This window comes from Bubalus kerabau, chromosome 1 (genome assembly GCF_029407905.1).
Source record: "Bubalus kerabau isolate K-KA32 ecotype Philippines breed swamp buffalo chromosome 1, PCC_UOA_SB_1v2, whole genome shotgun sequence".
Lineage (NCBI taxonomy): Eukaryota > Metazoa > Chordata > Mammalia > Artiodactyla > Bovidae > Bubalus > Bubalus kerabau.
Genome location: NC_073624.1, coordinates 18,692,587 through 18,710,981, shown reverse-complemented (window position 1 = coordinate 18,710,981; position 18,395 = coordinate 18,692,587). Strand labels below are relative to the sequence as shown.

General features: G+C 43.3%; 1 protein-coding gene across 1 annotated transcript in view; it reads left to right on the top strand.

The window, feature by feature from the left end:
• The window catches only part of LOC129620685 (antigen WC1.1-like), a 113,543-nt gene that overhangs the window by 69,372 nt on the left and 25,776 nt on the right, over window positions 1-18,395 (top strand). The window contains exons 22-24 of the mRNA XM_055536720.1: window positions 6,031-6,128; window positions 6,302-6,388; window positions 10,134-10,454. Of these exons, the coding sequence (XP_055392695.1) occupies window positions 6,031-6,128; window positions 6,302-6,388; window positions 10,134-10,454 (506 nt within the window). The remainder of the gene's footprint in view (window positions 1-6,030; window positions 6,129-6,301; window positions 6,389-10,133; window positions 10,455-18,395) is intronic.

Here is an 18,395-nt window from a genome sequence, read left to right as displayed (position 1 = left end):
TCAGAATAGGCTCTGTTCTGATGCTGGAACAACTGACTCCCAAATCTCAGAAGGCACACACACATGCATACACACATTCATTATCAACCTGCAAACGTACTGTGGTCAGCGAGGCTCCACTAGCTTACACGTGTACCATGTGGAACACGCAGCTTCTGGGGCAGGAAAGAGAGAAACCAGAGAGTCGCATGGGGTTTTCATGCCTCTATTCAGAAGTGACACAGGTGATAACACCCACGTTTCATTGGCCAGAATGAGTCACTGGGAGATAGAAAAACAGCTATTTGATGAATATTACTATTGATGCCACATCCTTGGTAGCAATGCTGTCAGTTGTTTTTTTTTTTCCTTGCCTCGGTGAAGTTTCTGAGGTACAGTTTTGTGCAGAAATTAAATGTCATTAGACCGTCCCCAGAATGGGATTTGAAGAAGGCCTTCTGTATCTGGTTCCTTCGTCTGGTGTGTCTCTGGCTCCTTACTGCACTTCTGTCTGTGCTGAGTGGGAGTAGTCAGATTCGTGTCTCCCCTGCCCCCACCACCCTCCCCACTCAGTATCACTAACTGCAGGGTGATTTTCAGCATTTGTTTATGCATTCATTTCTTTCTTTATCCACTATTTGTTAAGCTCTCTCTATGTGTCTTTACTTGACTTTAAAGAGATATTGAAGAGTAAGACACATACTTCCTCTCAAGAAGCCCCCACTTTAGAGACAATGAGCAAGGTTTTACAGATTAAATAAACACAGCAGTAATTTTGAGCTGGAGGAATTAGAAAGAGTTCATAGACATGACAACTCTGTGCTTTTAAAAACAAGGGAAGATTTATGAATTTTCTTTCTGTAATGGGCTTAAAAATGTGTCCCTAGGCAATGGCACCCCACTCCAGTACTCTTGCCTGGAAAATCAATGGACGGAGGAGCCTGGTGGGCTGCAGTCCATGGGGTCACTAAGAGTCGGACATGACTGAGCGACTTCACTTTCACTTTTTACTTTCTTGCATTGGAGAAGGAAATGGCAACCCACTCCAGTGTTCTTGCCTGGAGAATCCCAGGGACGGGGGAGCCTGGTGGGCTGCCATCTATGGGGTCGCACAGAGTCGGACAGGACTGAAGTGACTTAGCCTTAGCCTAGCCTAGAATTGAAATATACATAAATGTAATATTCTCTATTTTTATCATGGATTTCATCTTGTGCACTAGCAAGGGATGTTTGTATGGATTGAAAGTTCCATAAAGTTAACACAGACTCTCCCATTTAAAATTTATCCCTCAACTTAGCTGGGGTTCATGGTAATAACTGTCTTGTCATTTCTAGTTCAAGCTCCCTGCTGAGACTGGTTTTCCTCTATTTCAGGAGGCATCTTCTTGTCTCTCCTCCCACAGGTGGTGCCTGGGGTTGGAGGGCTTCTTCCTTTCCAACAGCAGTAGGGAAGGACCCTTTGTCTGCATGCTCTCCACTTAGAATCTGCTTGTCTTTGATTTCTTAGCTTTGATCTGCTCTTGTCTCTGGGTATCTGATGTTGCACTAAGGAGGAGTGAATGAGGCCAATTCAGTGCCACACTCTGTTCGATGTTTCTGGTTATGGACTGTAACGGGCTGAACAGAGATGATGGGCTGGACCTAAGCCAGCTCATAACCTTGCTCTTTCCTTCATGCTTTTGTGATGAAGTGGTCTTTGGTAAAGGAGTCTTTACTAACCTTGGTCCCATCCATGCAAGGAACGCAGATGGTGAAGGGGGTCTCCAACGCTTTGGTGTAACAACTCAGTGAATCATTTTCCTTTAGAGTTGTACACCCCTTTTTTAATTTAAAAATATTTTGTATTTTAGTCTGTCTGATTGGTCCTGAGGAAATTTTCCTCAAGCAAGCAGGTTTAATTATTAACTTTCTTAGCAAAGAGATTGCTGAACCTCTGACCACCATTTTCTCATGGTGATTTGGGAATAAAATGCTACATGTTGTATTGCTTCACAATCCATAAGGACAAATAGTTAGGCTAAGTAAAAGAACAAGATTCTTTCTGCTCTTTATTTCTGTACTTCTAATTCAAGGTGGAAGATGTTTAAATTTTTTTATAACTAAATTTCTTCCTGTTACAGTTGTGTGTGGTTTGAATTGAAAATATGCCAAATGACAAATACATAAACATCCTGACCACTTGGCCATATCTGATTAAGACCAGAACAGGAGGCTTCATGGTCTTCACCTGTCAGTGTTCTGTGGTTTATCTTCTTTATCTTCAGATATGCAAAGAAATTTGCAGCGTTTATATATGTTTAGAACTGGCTGTCTCAGCACTGCTCTTGTACTGGGGCTGGGTTGTTTCTAGTTATTGAAATTTACTGCATTCGTTGCAGAAAGGCATTGAAGCGAACCATATATAGCTCATACCATTTAACAGTATTGAAATATTAAAACAAATGATGCAGCTTGCATTGTGCTGTTACATCCTCACAACAAGTTAAATTATTTCTCAAAAGATTTCTTTTTGATTGAAATGATTTGTGTAAAATACCAGGCTGACATTCATTCATTCAGGTATACAAGAGACATCATTACAATTTTTATTTAGCCAAGCACTGGGGATATGGAGGTGAATTAGACACAAAATGTTTTACCAAGTACATTCGAGTTTATAAAGTAAAATGATTAAGTAAACAACTTAATTCACAAAAGCTCACCAGTGGTAAGGTCGAGGTTCTTGAGCAGTTACATGGGGCACAGAGAGAAGGAATGATGTGTGGAAGACTCACAACTCTGATTGGCACCAATGACCATCACAGCATGTGGTTCCTGGGAGAGTTCTGACAGCCTCAGTCAAGGCTCCAGGTCACAGAATTGAATTCCTGCTCTAGAGTCCTGGGATTCCTGGGATGAGATGGTGGGAGATGCCCTAACACTGCTTCTCTACTTCTACTACGTGTATAAGTATGTGTGTGTGTTAGTCACTCAGCTGTGACCAACTCATTGTGACTCCATGGACTGTAGCCCCTCCAGGCTCCTCTGTCCATGGGATTTCCCAGGAAAGAATACCGAAGTGGATTGTCATTTCCTTCTCCAGAGAATCTTCCTGACCCAGGGATCAAACTCAGATCTTCTGCATTGTAGGCAGATTCTTTATCATCTGAGCCATCAGGAAAGCAAGTTAACAGTAGTACATAATACTACGAATATGTACTACTGCTGTTGCCTGGAAAGTTCCATGGACAGAGGAACCTGGCATGGGTTCGCAAGGTGCTGGCCACGACTGAGCACATCAGCATCAGCACGTGTACTACTGTTGATTAGTGTTGTAATATCACATGCTAATGCCAACTCACCTAATCCTCACCAAACTCAGTCATCTTGGTGGGATCATCACCCTCCTTTTAGTAATAAGAGAGTGTGAGAATCCTGTTCAAGGCTCACACTTGGCATGTGGCTAAACTGTGAGTCAAGACCAGGCAGTCTGGCTCCCGAGCCTCTTTTCCTGACCCTGTACTGCATATTCTCATGTTCATTGTGGACACAGCTGGGTTAGTTTCCTCCCTAAAACTTTCCTCCTTCAAATCTTTGATGAGAGTGGATACTGAAATTTCTTTATGTGTCAGAAAGATGTAGCTTCATCCGAGGGTGAGTTGGTCCATGTTGACCCTGCACCCCCAGCTCTGGGATACAGGGTGCTGTGGGGACAGGCTGCCAGCCCTGAGTTTGCCGCTCCTTATAGCCCATCCCTTTCTATAAAGGGTCTGGAGCTGCTAACAGCATCTTACCTGTGAGATCTCCATCCCAAGTTGAGACTATGTGTACCTGGTTCACTAAACGCATCCCTGTGTCACCCTGTGGGAGGGATGACTGGACCCCAGGAAGCACGTCCTGTGTTCTCGGTGTCTGGCTGGTGGTTTCTGGTGATGGTGTGGACTCCACAACTGGGTAAGGAATGATGACTCTGGGCCCAGAGGGAGTAGAGCATCAATTCTAAGTGACTGAGCAGATCCTGGTCTTACTTCAGCAACTGAGTGTAAATTTTGGTTTTGATATTTATAATAAGTTTTTATAATTAATGTGGTAAAGCTCCAGATATAGAAGGAGACGGGATCAGGTACAGTCATGGGGCTTGAGAATGAGAGGACCAGATGACAAGGAAGTGATACTTAAATAAACAAAGGGTAAATATTAGCATATTTAGAGGAAGAAAAGTATGTGTTCAACTGTCTTTTCTCCCGTCTCAAGTAGGAAGAACAGGCATGGCGGGACAGAGAAGTTGTGTCTGCTGACTGGGATGAGGGGTCCCTCTGGTGAGGGATGTGGCAGGGCTGTGGACTAACCTGCAGCTGCCCTCAGTGTTGGCCCTACTGAGACCTTAAGGTGGGCCGTGGGTGGCTCTTGAAGCTGTCTCTGAGCTTCGGTGGGGACCCTCGGACCTGTGTGTCACAGATGCTTCCTTCCACATCTGTGCTGAAAAGATGGAGTCAAGGTGAGGGGGCCTCAGGATGGGCTTGTGTGGACCACTCGGCTGCATCATGGGAATCTTGAGCCTGAGGGGGCACGAGGAAAGGGGGCAGCACATTAGTGACCTTGAATTTCGATGGGGGAGCTCTATCTTGCATCACTTACAACACTTACAGCCCTTCTCAGTCTCTCTATTCATCCCTGGGGTACCTTCTGGGGGAGCATCTGGGAGCTTCTTTGATGAGTGGAAACAGAACAAGGCAGCAATGGCTACATTGGACATCATCCCTTCTGCTTGGATCTGTCCCCTCAACCCACCTGGGATTCCATTCTTGCCACCACCTTTCCTCTTAAATGCAGAACAGAGGAGGTGGGTTCATTGGTGGTTTCAGGCAGCATGAACCCCTTTTTCTTCTCTGCTTCACTCACCCCTTCTTGGCCCCCTGCCTGCAGCTATCATGTAGCAGACTTTCTATTTCCCCATCTCTCTGGAGCTGTTCCCTTAAATTATATTTTGCATCTTCTTTAGTTATGGTTTTATAATACAAATGTATTCTGAATCTTATCAAACCATACTCTCAGCATATAAAGGGGGTACATGTGAAGTTTAGAAAACTTTAGTCTTTCCAAAGTATAATTTTCTTTTTGTTTTCGTTGTTTATTCACTTAGTCATGTCCAACTCATTTCGACACGATGGACTGTAGCTGGCCAGGCCATTCTGTCCGCGGAATTCTCCAGGCAAGAATACTGGAGTGGGTTGCCATTTCCTTCTCCAGGGGATCTTCCCGACCCAGGGATCAAATCTACGTCTCTTGCTTTGTGGGCGGATTCTTTACTGCTGAGCCAAGAGTGAAGCCCCATGTTTTCTTCTAGAGATCCCTGCTCCTAATTTGGTGGTCTAGAGTTGAATGACGATTCCTACTTTCTCTTTGTTTCCTGTAATAGCAATCTCTTTCTCTCTGTCAGCCTCGTTTAGTGACTAGCTGAAAGAGATACTTCACATAAAATGAAATGCAATAAAGGGAAAGGCATTTAACATGTCTGAATGTCCCTATAGGGAACCCGCCTTCCAATGCAGGAGAAGCAGATTTGATCCTTGGGTCAGAAAGATCCCTTTAGAAGGAAATGGCAACCCCCTCCAGTATTCTTGCCTGGGAAATCCACTGGACAGAGGAGGCTGGCGAGCTCCAGTTCATAGGTTGCAAAGAGTCAGACACGACTGAGCATGCAGGCACTTGCCTCAGGACCAAGTCTCAAGATCAGTCTGAGAAGGGGGAAAACCCTGCAATCTCATCCCCCCAACTTGATGGGTCTCACTTCATGGCTTCACAGTCACCTGTGAATTCATGTCCTTCTGGTCCTCACTTTCTGCTGACCTGATAAATACTCTTGTATTTCAAGACTTCTTGTAGTTCTCTACTTCCACCCTGAGCTCAGTGCTGGGGAAGATCAATACTTGATTCTACAAAAGTTATTCTCCATGGGTCAACAGATTCCACACCCACACCCTGTGAGATCTCACAGTCTGCAGATATTGACCAGGGTGATCAAGGGAGAGAAAGGCACTCATGATTTTTGATGATCCGTTTCTACCCCAGTCCCAGTGGTGGGACCCAGCTGTCAGGACTACGGAAGCAGGAGGTCAAAGGACCGTGTTGCTCATATAAGGAGATGTTGAAGATTCAGAAGCTCATTGGTGTCTAAACTTCAGAAAGTGGCAGATGCAGCCTCTGATAGTGCCTGAAATGGTGAAAGTTGTCGCTATTGGCTCTCAGGAGGGAGGGTGTAAGGGGTGGTCTATATAGACCCCAGTCGGCACCCTGATGCCTCCTCACAGGCTGATCCTGCAGCTGGGACTGTGACCTTGAGGACGCGGGGTCAGGATGGCTCTGGGCAGACACCTCTCCCTGTGGGGCCTCTGTGTCCTCCTCCTCGGCACCGTGGTGGGTGGTCAAGGTAAGAGTTGCCCCTCTGTCCCAGTTCACAGCAGGGGAGAGGACGCCTTGATGAAGGGAAAGGTGTCTGGAGTTGTGGAACCTGGCCTCAGTGTTTCTGACCAAAAAAGAAGCATGCTGATGTGAATACTGGTTCCTTTCCTATGGTGGGGAGGGGGGAGGTGTCCATTGGTCATAGCGGCAGATTTTACAGAGCCGTGAGGTTTTGTCTGGATCAAGCTGGGTCAGCCTAAGTCCCCTCCACAGTCTCCCTTGTTTTCAGGGAGCTTCTAGGAGTCCCAGTGGCTCTCAGTGTGTAGAAGGTCCAGTGACTGAGCTCAGCTGGGACTCTGGGCTGTTCACACACGCTCCACGTGCCTGGTGTGTGAGCACCGCCCCTGGGTCCCTGTGTTTCCTATGTCTTCACTCCTGTAGGCTCTGTGATTGTGTGTGTGTATGTGTGTGTATGTGTGCAGGTGAGGAGTGCGTGACGGTGTGTGTGTGTGAGGGTATGAAGAGTGTGTGTGTGTGTGAGTGTGTGAGGGTGTGTATGTGTGAGGGTGTATGTGGGTGTGAAGAGTGTATGTGTTTGTGGAGTGTGTGAAGAGTGTGCAAGTGATGTATTAAGGCGTGTGAGGAGTATGTGTGGGTGAGTGTGGGTGAGTGATTTTGAGTGAGGAGTGTGTGAGTAGTGTGTGAGCCTGTGTGTGTTTGTGTGTGTGTGTGTGTGTGGGGAGGTGGAGCCTGTCTGTGTGAGAGGAACAGAGCTGCTGAGCAGGGAGTGAGTCCGTTAGTCTGTGAAGCACACGGGGTGTCCACAGGGCTGGGTGTCATGGCCGCTGCATGTAACTGGATCAGAGATAATCATACACCTGCCTGCCTCTCTCTGGCTCCTCTCCCCCATCTCTCGGGCTCCCCTCTGCTTGTTGCCATGTCTGCCTAGCACTGGGCTCCATAAGAGGCTCTGCCTGCTGGCCTCACCTGTTCCCACCAGGTGTCCATTAGGGAGCAGAGAATCCTGCATCCAGGAGAGGGGACCTCTTGTCTGTTCAGTTCAGTTCAGTTCAGTTCAGTTGCTCCCTGGTGTCTGACTCTGCGATCCCATGGACCACAGCACGCCAGGCCTTCCTGTCCATCACCAACTCCCGGAGTCTACCCAAACTCATGTCCATTGAGTCGGTGATGCCATCCAACCATCTCATCCTCTGTCATCCCCTTCTCCTCCCACCTTCTCTCTTTCTCAGCTTCAGGGTCTTTACAGATGTGTCAGCTCTTCACATCAGGGTGCCAAAATATTGGAGTTTCAGCTTCCACATCAGTCCTTCCAATGAACGACTTGTCCCTCTGTTTGTAAAAATCAGTTGATGTGCAGCCCCACGTGTATAAGTTCCCAAGTCCCTGCCCCAGTCCCTGTGACTCATTTCCTGATGTGCTGGGGGCCTGGGATGGTCCTTTCCCCTCCCAGGATCAGCTGTGACTCTGTAGGGAGCACTTTCTCTCGTGCCCTCTCCTGTCCCTCCCTCCCTGGGAGCTGCTTTCCACTGAGTGAGAGTGGAGTTTGTTATCAATCCTTCTTCATGGTCTGCAAGGTTTCTTTGGACAAATCCGCTGATCTCCTCATGGGAGTTCTCTTGAGTGACAATTTTTTTCTTCTCCTTAGACTTTTAGAATTCTCTTTCTCTTTGCATTTGGACAGTTTACTCTGTGAGTCTTGGAGAAAGTTGTTTGGATTGAAATTTTGGGGTGACTTATTAGCTTCTTGAACTTAGGTGTCCAGATCTTTCCCCAGGTTTGGAAATTCGCAGCCTGTCTTTCTTTCTTTTTTATTATTATTTATTTTTGGCTGTGCTAGGTCTCCTTGCTGCATGCGGGCTTTCTCTAGCTGTGGGAAGCAGGGGCTACTCTTTGCTGCAGTGCACAGGCTTCTCACTGCAGTGGCTTCTCTTGCTGGAGACCACAGGCTCTAGGTGCGCAGGTTTCAGCAGCTGTGGCACACTGGCTTAGTTGCTCTGCGGCATGTGGAATCTTCCTGGACCAGGGATTGAACCCATGTGCCCTACATTGGCAGGTGGATTCTTAGCCACTACACCACCAGGGAAGTCCTCAGCCCTTAATTCTTTTCTCCTTCACTTCTTCTGCTATGACTCCAGTCCATACACTGTTTCTCTTTATGGTGTCCACTGGCTTTCTATATTCCTTTCATTCTCTTTTGGCTCCTCTATTTGGATGCTTTCAACTAATCTTTCTTCTAACACATTGATTCTTTTTTCTTTTTCTTTCCCTTGGTCAAGTCTGTTGTTGAATCTCTGTGTTGAATTCTTCAGTTTACTCATTGTATTGTGCATATTAAGTCGCCTCAGTCATGTCTGACTCTTTGTGACCCTATGGACTGTAGCCCACCAGGCTGCTCCATCCATAGGATTCTCCAGGCAAGAATACTGAAGTGGGTTGCCATGCACTCCTCCAGGGGATCTTCCGGACCCAGGGATCAAACCCCAGTCTCTTACATTTCCTGCACTTGCAGACAGGTTCTTTACCACTAGCCCCACCTGGGAAGCCCGTTCATTTATTATTCAGCTTCAAAATATATGGTTGAAGAATTGAAGAAGTGAAAGTCATCAGTCATGTTTGACTCTTTGTACACAGTCCATGGAATTCTCCAGGCCTTACTGGAGTGGGTAGTCTTTCCCTTCTCCAGGAGGTCTTCCCAACCCAAGGATCAAACCCAGGTCTCCAGCATTGCAGACTGATTCTTTACCAGATGAGCCACAAGAGAAGACTGGAGTGGGTAGCCTATTCCTTCTCCAGCAGATATTCCTGATGCAGGATTTGAACCAGGGTGTCCTGCATTGCAGGTGGATTCTTTACCTACTGAGCTATCAGAGAATCACAAAATATCTGGTTAGTTCTTTTTTTTTTTTTTTAATAAAGTCTTCTGATGCTGGGAAAGATTGAAGGTGGGAGGAGAAGGGGACAACAGAGGATGAGATGCTTGCATGGCATCACTGACTGAATGGATATGAGTCTGAGTAAACTCCATGAGTTGGTGATGGATAGGGAGGCCTGGTGTACTGTAGTCCATGGGGTCTTAAAGAATCAGACACGACTGAGCAACTGAACTGAACTGAACACTGGGAATGTCTCCATCTATGATGTTCCTACTAATGAACTCCTTTTTATATGCAGAAACCAGAGTCATCTTATGACTTAATCACTAAAGTGACATATGATCACTTTCTTCAAATTCCATTTGTTAGATGCGTGTTGCTAGGTACATTGGAGTGTGGAATTACACAAAGACATGAACACCAGATGGCAGGAATAAGCAGGAGATTTTAGAGCCTGTTACCCAGCCCTCTGTTTCTGAGCTGGATGAGATGCTTCCTATGGACAGGAAAGGAGAGGGAGGATTCCTCCCTGGATCCCGGGCCATGAGCTGCAACAGAGATGGAGTAGCTGGGCCTTAGTAGCCTTGGGCACATCTACAGGGAGGGCAGCATCCAGAGTCTCTGAAGGCCTGTCCTCAGTGGTGTCCCTGGAGCTGGTTCTACAGGCTCCTGAGAAAGACTTGGTGCCTCCCTTCCTGCTCCGTGTTCAGTGATGGCACATTGGGGGCTTAGAGTTGGCCACGCTGGGAATGTTTATATCACAGAGGTCAGGAAATACTATATCCCATGCACTGTTTTGCTCCTCAAAGAGCTAATGTTTTAAATATTATACCACTCTAAGTCTCCTAAAATCTTTCCTGTCGTGTGTCTCTTTTGCAGCTCTGGAGCTGAGGCTGAAGGATGGAGCACACCGCTGTGAGGGGAGAGTGGAAGTGAAGCACCAAGGAGAATGGGGCACAGTGAATGATCTGAAATGGAGCTTGAAGGATGCATCTGTAGTGTGCAGACAGCTGGGATGTGGAGCTGCCATCGGTTTTCCTGGAGGGGCTTATTTTGGGCCAGGACTTGGCTCCATTTGGCTTTTGTATATTTCATGTGAAGGGGTGGAGTCAACTGTCAGTGACTGTAGGCATTCTGATATTAAAGACTATCGTAATGATGGCTATTCCCACTACTGGGATGCTGGAGTAGTCTGCTCAGGTAAGTCCTGTCTGGTTTGTGTGGGGATCTCTAGCAGGAAAAGCGTCTGTCTTATTACCAGAATGATTTGAGATTATGGATACAGCCTTTAGAACATACTTGGGTGAAGGGTCTTTGGGATGTGTCATGGAGGCAGAGGTGAGGTCAAAAATTTCATACAGATTAGCTTCTGGATTCGACCTCTGTGGCACAGTCTCAGCATGGTAATTGTTCTGTATTCTTTGACATAATGGTCAGTAGGGTGTGGCTACATTGATGGGGGTGGGGTGTCATAGGAGAGTTGTAGGCAACAAGGTTTATTATCCTCATTGGTCCCAAAAGTCAGAGTCACCACACTCCATCAGGTTGGTATGTGGGTGATGTGCCAATAGAACAGGCTCAACCAAGCAATGGTGACCCCACAAGGGCATGTGAAGACCCATGGACAAGTGACCATACCCGAAGTCATGGTGAAGTTACACAAGGAAAAGGTGTGAGAGAAATTCAGTGGTGCATTTAAATGTCCCTAGGTCACAGTCAGAGGAGGCCAGAAGTGGGACTTGTAGCAGGGAAAATCTCATCACAGTGGTGTACCTGATGAATCGAGTGGGGAGCTCACACCACATCTGCAGGGATGTTGAGGGAGCAGGAAAATGAAGTCTTGAAGTTTGCAACACAGTAGCTGAAGCGCATCACATATAGGAGGCAGTGAAGCTAAGAGTTCATGGGGTTCTCAAGGCAGGAATACTGAAGTGGTCTGCCTTTCCTTCTCTAGTGGACCACATCTTGTCAGAACTCTCCACTACGACCCCCATCTGTCTTGGGTGGCCCTACATGGCATGGCTCATAGTTTCATTGAGTTAGACAAGGCTGTGGTCCATGAACTGTGAACTTCCAGATGTTCAAGATGGATTTAGAAAAGACAGAGGAACCAGAGGTCAAATTGCCAACATCCATTTGATCACTGAAAATGCAAGTGAGTTCCAGAAAAACATCTACTTCTACTTTATTGACTATGCCAAAGCCTTCAACTGTGTGGATCACAACAAACTGGAAAATTCTTCAAGAGATGGGAATACCAGACCATCTGACCTGCGTCCTGAGAAATCTGTATGTAGGTCAAGAAGCAACAGTTAAAACTGGACATGGAACAAAAGACTGGTTCCAAATCGGGGAAGGAGTACGTCAAGGCTGTATATTGTCACCCTGCTTATTTAACTTATATGCAGAGTACATCATGAGAAATGTTGGACTGGATGAAGCACAAGTTGGAATCAAGATTGTCAGGAGAAAAATCTATAACCTTAGATGCAGATTCCATCACACTTATGGCCGAAAGCAAAGAACTAAAGAGCCTCTTCATGAAAGTGAAAGAGGAGAGTGAAAAAGTTGGCTTAAAACTCAACATTCAGAAACTAAGATCATAGCATCTGGTCCCATCACTTCCTGGCAAATAGATGGGGAAACAGTGGAAATAGTGACAGACTTTTTTTTTTTTTGGCTCCAAAATTACTGCAGGTGGTGACTGCAGCCATGAAATTAAAAGACACTTGCTCCTTGGAAGAAAAGCTATGACCAACCTAGACAGCATATTAAAAAGCAGAGACATTTCTTTGCCAAAAAAGACCGGTGTAGTCAAAGCTATGGTTTTTCTAGGAGTCCTGTATGTATGTGAGAGTTGGACTATAAAGAAAGCTGAGCACTGAAGAATTTATGCTTTTGAACTGTGGTGCTGGAGAAGACTCTTGAGAGTCCCTTGGATTGCAAGGAGGTCAAACCAGTCCCTCCTAAAGGAAATCAGTCCTGGGTGTTCATTGGAAGGACTGATGCTGAAGCTGAAACTCCAGTACTTTGGCCACCTCATGAGAAGAACTGACTCATTGGAAAGACCCTGATGCTGGGAAAGATTGAAGGTGGGAGGAGAAAGGGATTACAGAGGATGAGGTGGTTGGATGGCATCACCAACTGAATGGACATGAGATAGAGTAAACCCCAGGAGTTGATGATGGACAGGGAGGCTTGGCATGCTGCAGTCCATGGTGTTGCAAAGAGTCAGACATGACTGAGGAACTGAACTGAACTGAATTGAAGCTATGAGGACCTGATGTGACTCCTAAGAAGTACTCAGTGCTATCTAAGTGTGTTTGACCTATGCAAAGGCGGATGCAGGAAAGACAGCAGTGAAACCAGGGTGTGAATGGGTGCTCACAGTATTTGGCAGAGATGCTTCTAGTTGTTATCACAATTGCAGATTGGATGTCCAGGTTATTAATCACATCAGAACAACTGGACTGGAGGAAAATATTGTCAGTTATCACAGTGAATTCTCTAAGGTAGAGGGCTGGTCTTTGGATAGTAGCACCCCGTCTAATGGGATGGTGGGACAGGGGAGCCCTGAAGACATCTGCAGTAGGTCCTTAACAGCCACAGCCAATCAGCTGTTGGGTCTTTATGTACAGGAAGATCATTGGAAAAGTGATCTTTTCTAATCTCACCTTCAGCAGATCTTTGATGATTCTAGCTGATGCCCTTAAGGAAACAATTCTTTTCCTTTTTAAAAAGTACTTTATTGAGGTATGTCTGACATACAAAACTGCTTGATAAGTATGCATTTGTGAAACCACTACAGCACTTATGTCATCAATCTATTCATCTCTTCAAAAAGTTTTCTTCCATTCTCTTTATCATTCTTATTAAAAATAATTATTTTCAAGGTGAATTTGAATTTTAGTTGGAAACTTTTGTTTTAAACAAACCTGATTTCTGGCATCTCAGGTAACCTTCCTCATTGTCACAATGTCATAATCATGGTTCCAACTGAAGATAAATTTGTGGAAATACTACAGGTGTCTCAACCATATTTTGATAAATCAGCATCTGAGTGAAAATGGAGTGTGTGATGTTGAAACTTTATGTGAAATTAGAACTCCCAATGTTATCCTAAGAATACTGATGTCTTGTTATTAATTCCAGTTAAGATATACTTAGAAGTAGAGAATTGGAAGTGCTCTGATATTCAACAAAGGTCTGTCTAGTCAAGGCTATGGTTTTCCAGTGGTCATGTATGATGTGAGAGTTGGTTTGGGAAGAAAGCAGACGGCCAAAGAATTGATGCTTTTTAACTGTGGTGTTGGAGAAGACTCTTGAGAGTCCGTTGGACTGCAAGGAGATCCAACAGGTCCATTCTAAAGGAGATCAGTCCTGGGTGTTTATTGGAAAGACTGATGCTAAAGCTGAAACTCCATTACTTTGGCCACCTCACGTGAAGAGTTGACTCCTTGGAAAAGACCCTGATGCTGGGAGGGATTGGGGGCAGGAGAAGAAGGGGACGGCAGAGGATGAAATGTCTGGATGGCATCACTGACTCGATGGATATGAGTTTGAGTGAACTCTGGGAGTTGGTGATGGACAGGGAGGCCTGGCATGCTGCGATTCATGGGGTCGCAAAGAGTCGGACATGACTGAGTGACTGAACTGAACTGAACTGAACTAATATTTAAACCCTCATTGTGGTTTGTACACCCTGACTACCATTGCTGTAACTTAGACGCTCACATTTTTATGAATGGTTCCAGGTTCCTTCTATTTCTCTTTTTGTCACTAGTTTCCTCCTTCTGGTCTGTTTTTTTTTTTTTTTCCTGTATTTTCAGACATATTTTAATGATGTGAAGATAAGTCAAAGTGGTGGTGATGTAGCAGAAATAAGATTAGAATAGCATGTATTTTCATTATTTTAATCAAAACTCTTGAAGTTTCTTCTGCTCAACCTTAGCAGTCAGGTATGGAAGAGAAATTTCAGCCTCCGTAGTGGATTGCTGAAGTGAAGTACCATGTTTAGGAGAAATCTAGAGTGGAAACAAAGACCAGAGGAGAATGTAGAGAAGCTTATTTGAAATAATGAGGAGATTTCATGGAGTTCAGGTGGAAGATCTGGGAGGGAACACACAAATTGTGAAGGACTGTGGTGCAAGCGTTCCAAGTTCCTTCAGTCCTGTCCTACTCTTTGTGACCCCATGGACCATAGGATTCTCCAGGCATGAATACTGGAGTGGGTTGCCATTTCTTTCTCTAGGGGATCTTCCTCACCCAGGGATCAAACCTGGGTCTCCTGCATTGCAGGCAGAGTCTTGATTATCTTCTGAGCCACCAGGGACTACAGTACTGAAGTGCAAAATGGTGAAGGGATGAAGGTGCAAGGATTGCAGGAGGGGTGGGTTGGAAAGATGCAGGTCAACTCATACATTCACCACAGCCTCTGTGTTACACTTCCTTCCTGCCCTCATTCCTTCCCTCCCTCTCTTCCTTTATCCTGTTGTGGGAGTCATTTCTCAGCTCTGTGGAAGTGCTAGCATTTGTAGCTGGCAGTTTTCTTAGTGGAAAATTTTTATAATATGGATTCTGTTTATTTAACAAATAAGTTTACTCATATTTTTCTCTTTTTTCTGTATCAGATTTTGGTGAATTCTGTTTCACAAGTAATGTGTTTTTAAGGACTTGGCCCATTTTACAAAAAATTTTCAAAGTAGTAACACTGGTTCATATCTCATATCTTTACATGTTGGGAAGATCTACAATGATATTCCTCCTTTTGTTACTGGTGCTGTTAACGTGTTCCTCTTTTTTCTTAATTGGTTTGCTAGAAGATTAACAATGTTAATGTTCTTTTTAAAAGAATCACTAATGGACTGTATTGATTTTCTTGATCTTGTATTTGCTTTCTTCTTAATTGATTTCTATGCTCAGTTTTCATTCCTCTTTTTCAGTTATGATTGTGGTTGCTTTTGTAGATTCTTAAGGTGGAGTCTTGGATCATTTTCTTCTGTTTCTATTTTTATTCTAATGTAATCATCAAGGAAGCATCAAGGTTCTAAATTGTCTTCTAAGCATCACTTTATTTTTAACCCACCAGTTTCAATACTATATAATTTCTTTATTATATTTTATTTATATTTATTATATTATTATATTTTATTAGCATAAAATTTTTCTTTTTCTCTGAATGAATTCTCTGTCTTATAGTCTGACTTTGTATGATATTAATTTAGATATTACATAGAGTTTTCTCTGATTTGTGTTTGCATGGTATGTAATTTTTACCTCTTTAATATATTTCTATGTTTATATTTAAACACATATAAGTTTGTAGACAGTATATTGTTTAGTCTTATTTTATCTGGTCTGATTATCTTGTTTTTTATTTGATATAACTTGGTTTAAGTGTACTTGCCTGCTATTTGTCGGAGAAGGCAATGGCACCCCACTCCAGTACTCTTGCCTGGAAAGTCCCATGGACCGGAGGAGCCTGGTAGGCTGCAGTCCATGGGGTCCCTAAGAGTCGGACACGACTGAGCAAATTCACTTTCACTTTTCACTTTTATACATTGGAGAAAGAAATGGTAACCCACTCCAGTGTTCTTGCCTTGAGAAATCCAGGGACCGGGGAGCCTGGTGGGCTGCCATCTATGGGGTCTCACAGAGTCGGACACGACTGAAGTGACTTAGCAGCAGTAGCAGCAGCAGCTGCTATATGTTATATCTTTGCTCTTATTTTAATCTTCAAGTATATTTTATCATTTTAATTTAAATACTGTATTGATTTATTAATCGTATCAGATTTTTAGGTGATTATAATGTTTAATAAAAAAATTTAAGTAATTTTTATTTTTTGCTGGCTGGGTCTTCATTGCTGCACAGGCTTTTCTCTAGTTGTGGAGATCAGAGGCTGCTCTCTAGCTGCAGGCATGAGTTTATCACTGCGGTGGCCTCTCTTGCTGTGGTGCACAGGCTCTATGGTGCACAAGCTTCAGTAGTCGTGGCCCCTGGGCTCTAGAGTGCAGGCTCACTAGTTTTGGTGCACAGGCTTAGTGGCTCTGTGGTATGTGGGCTTTTCCTAGACCACGGATTGAACCCACGTCTCCTGCATTGTCAGGTGGAGTCTTCAGCACTGAACCACCAGGAAAGCCCAATGTTGAATTATTAATCCTCAATTACATTTTACCTTGAAATGATATAATGTCACAACACGCAATGTCAGTCACTATACTTTTCTTCCACTTTCCTGTCCCTGTCATTGGTGCTATCATTGTCATACATTCTATTTATAAATTTATTATGAATCTTATAGTTTGTTGCTAATATTTTTGCTTTAAATCTTCTAATAGAGAACCAACGTTTAGCACAGTCTCTATAGTTTTGAGAGGATCCATGTTTTCATCTGCTGTCATCTCCCTTTAGCTTGAAGAACTTTCTGAGGCAGTTTTGTGTAGTGTGTGTCTGGTGGCCTCCAATTCTATCATCTCTCATTTACCTGAAATCATTTAAATTTTCATTCAGTTTTGAAAAGTATTTTCTTGGGTGATTCCATTCTAGGTTAACAAATGTCTAATCTCAATACTTGACATATGTTTTTACATTGTCATCTGACTTTCATTGCCTCCAACAAAAAATCAGTAAGTAATATTTATCCTTTTGTTCCCTGTATATAATGTGTCAAACTCCCCTGGCTGCTCTTAACATATTTTTGTTTGTTTGTTTACCAATGAATATCAGTAATTACATTGTCAAGTTTTCTGAGAATGGTTTCATTATCTTGTTTGGGGTGTGTTTAGCTTTTTGGATAAGTGGGTTTACAGTTTTCAATAACTTTGGGAAAATGTCATTTATCTTTTCTTAATATTTTTCTGCACATCCCTTATTCTGAATCTCCAAATACACATATTTTATATATTTTGATACTATCCCACATGCCATTGAGTTTCCATTCATATTTTCTGCCTTTTTACTCTCTTTGGTTCAGTTTAGATAGTCTCTACTGCTGTGTTTTACTTCCCAGTTCTTTTATTCTGCAATGTCTAGTCTTTTGTGTAATTAATCCAAATGTTCATTCCAATACTATATTTTTCAGTTTCAGAAGTCTCATTTGTTTATTTTTCCTAGTTTTTCTCCCTGTTTATTTTTATGCTTCATTAGGCATGTTGATATTAGGGGTTTAAAGAGCTCTTCAGCCAATTCAATCATTTCTGTAACTTCTGAACCTGCTTTAAATGATTGTTTTTTTAAAAAAATGTGCTATGGGTTACATTTCTCTCTTTTTGAAATTCTAATAATTTTTTGGTTGGATGTTGGGCATCATTAAGCAGTCCTTTACCAGGAAGAACTTCAGAAGCAAATAATCAGAACACACCCAGAAATCAGGGAATTGTACTTGATGAATTAAATGAAGTTTTTTCATTGGGTTATCTTCATTCAGTTCCAAATGTGTTCCTTTGATGACCAAATGATGAACTTTTATTTTGGTTTTCCTCCTTTAGTTTCAAAACTTCCTTTATCCCACCTTGCATGCCATATACCCCAGCTACATCCTACTTCTTCAGCAGTAGCTACCCTTTCTGATTTTCTTTTCCATCCATCTGTATCTTTTAAAATGGTGTTTGCTTGTCTGAAGTGGGAGAAATGAGAAAGGATAGCCATTTAGGTGGTAGATGGGAGGAGCAGGGGGTGATGAAGTATGCTAACAACCTATTCAACAAGTGTTTCCCACAAATATTTGCATATTTATCCATACTGAGGCTTTTTCAACTTGGAACTCTCCAAATTATGGCTTATTTGCTCATTTCCTCCTCCTCCTCCTTCTTATTCCTCCTTCTCTTTGGCAACATGCCATCTTCTTTTAGAATTGTAAACATTCATGAAAGAAATTAAAGATAATATCATCAATGGAAAGTCATTCTGTGTTTCTGGCCTGAAAGAATTAGTATTGTTAAAATGCCCGTGCTTCTCAAAGTGATCTATAGATTTAATGCAATTCCTATCTAAATAGCATTCTTTTTTTTATTTTATTTTATTTTTTATTTTTAAACTTTACATAATTGTATTAGTTTTGCCAAATATCAAAATGAATCCGCCACAGGTATACATGCCTTTATAGAAATAGGAAAACAATGTTAAAATATGAGTGTGTGG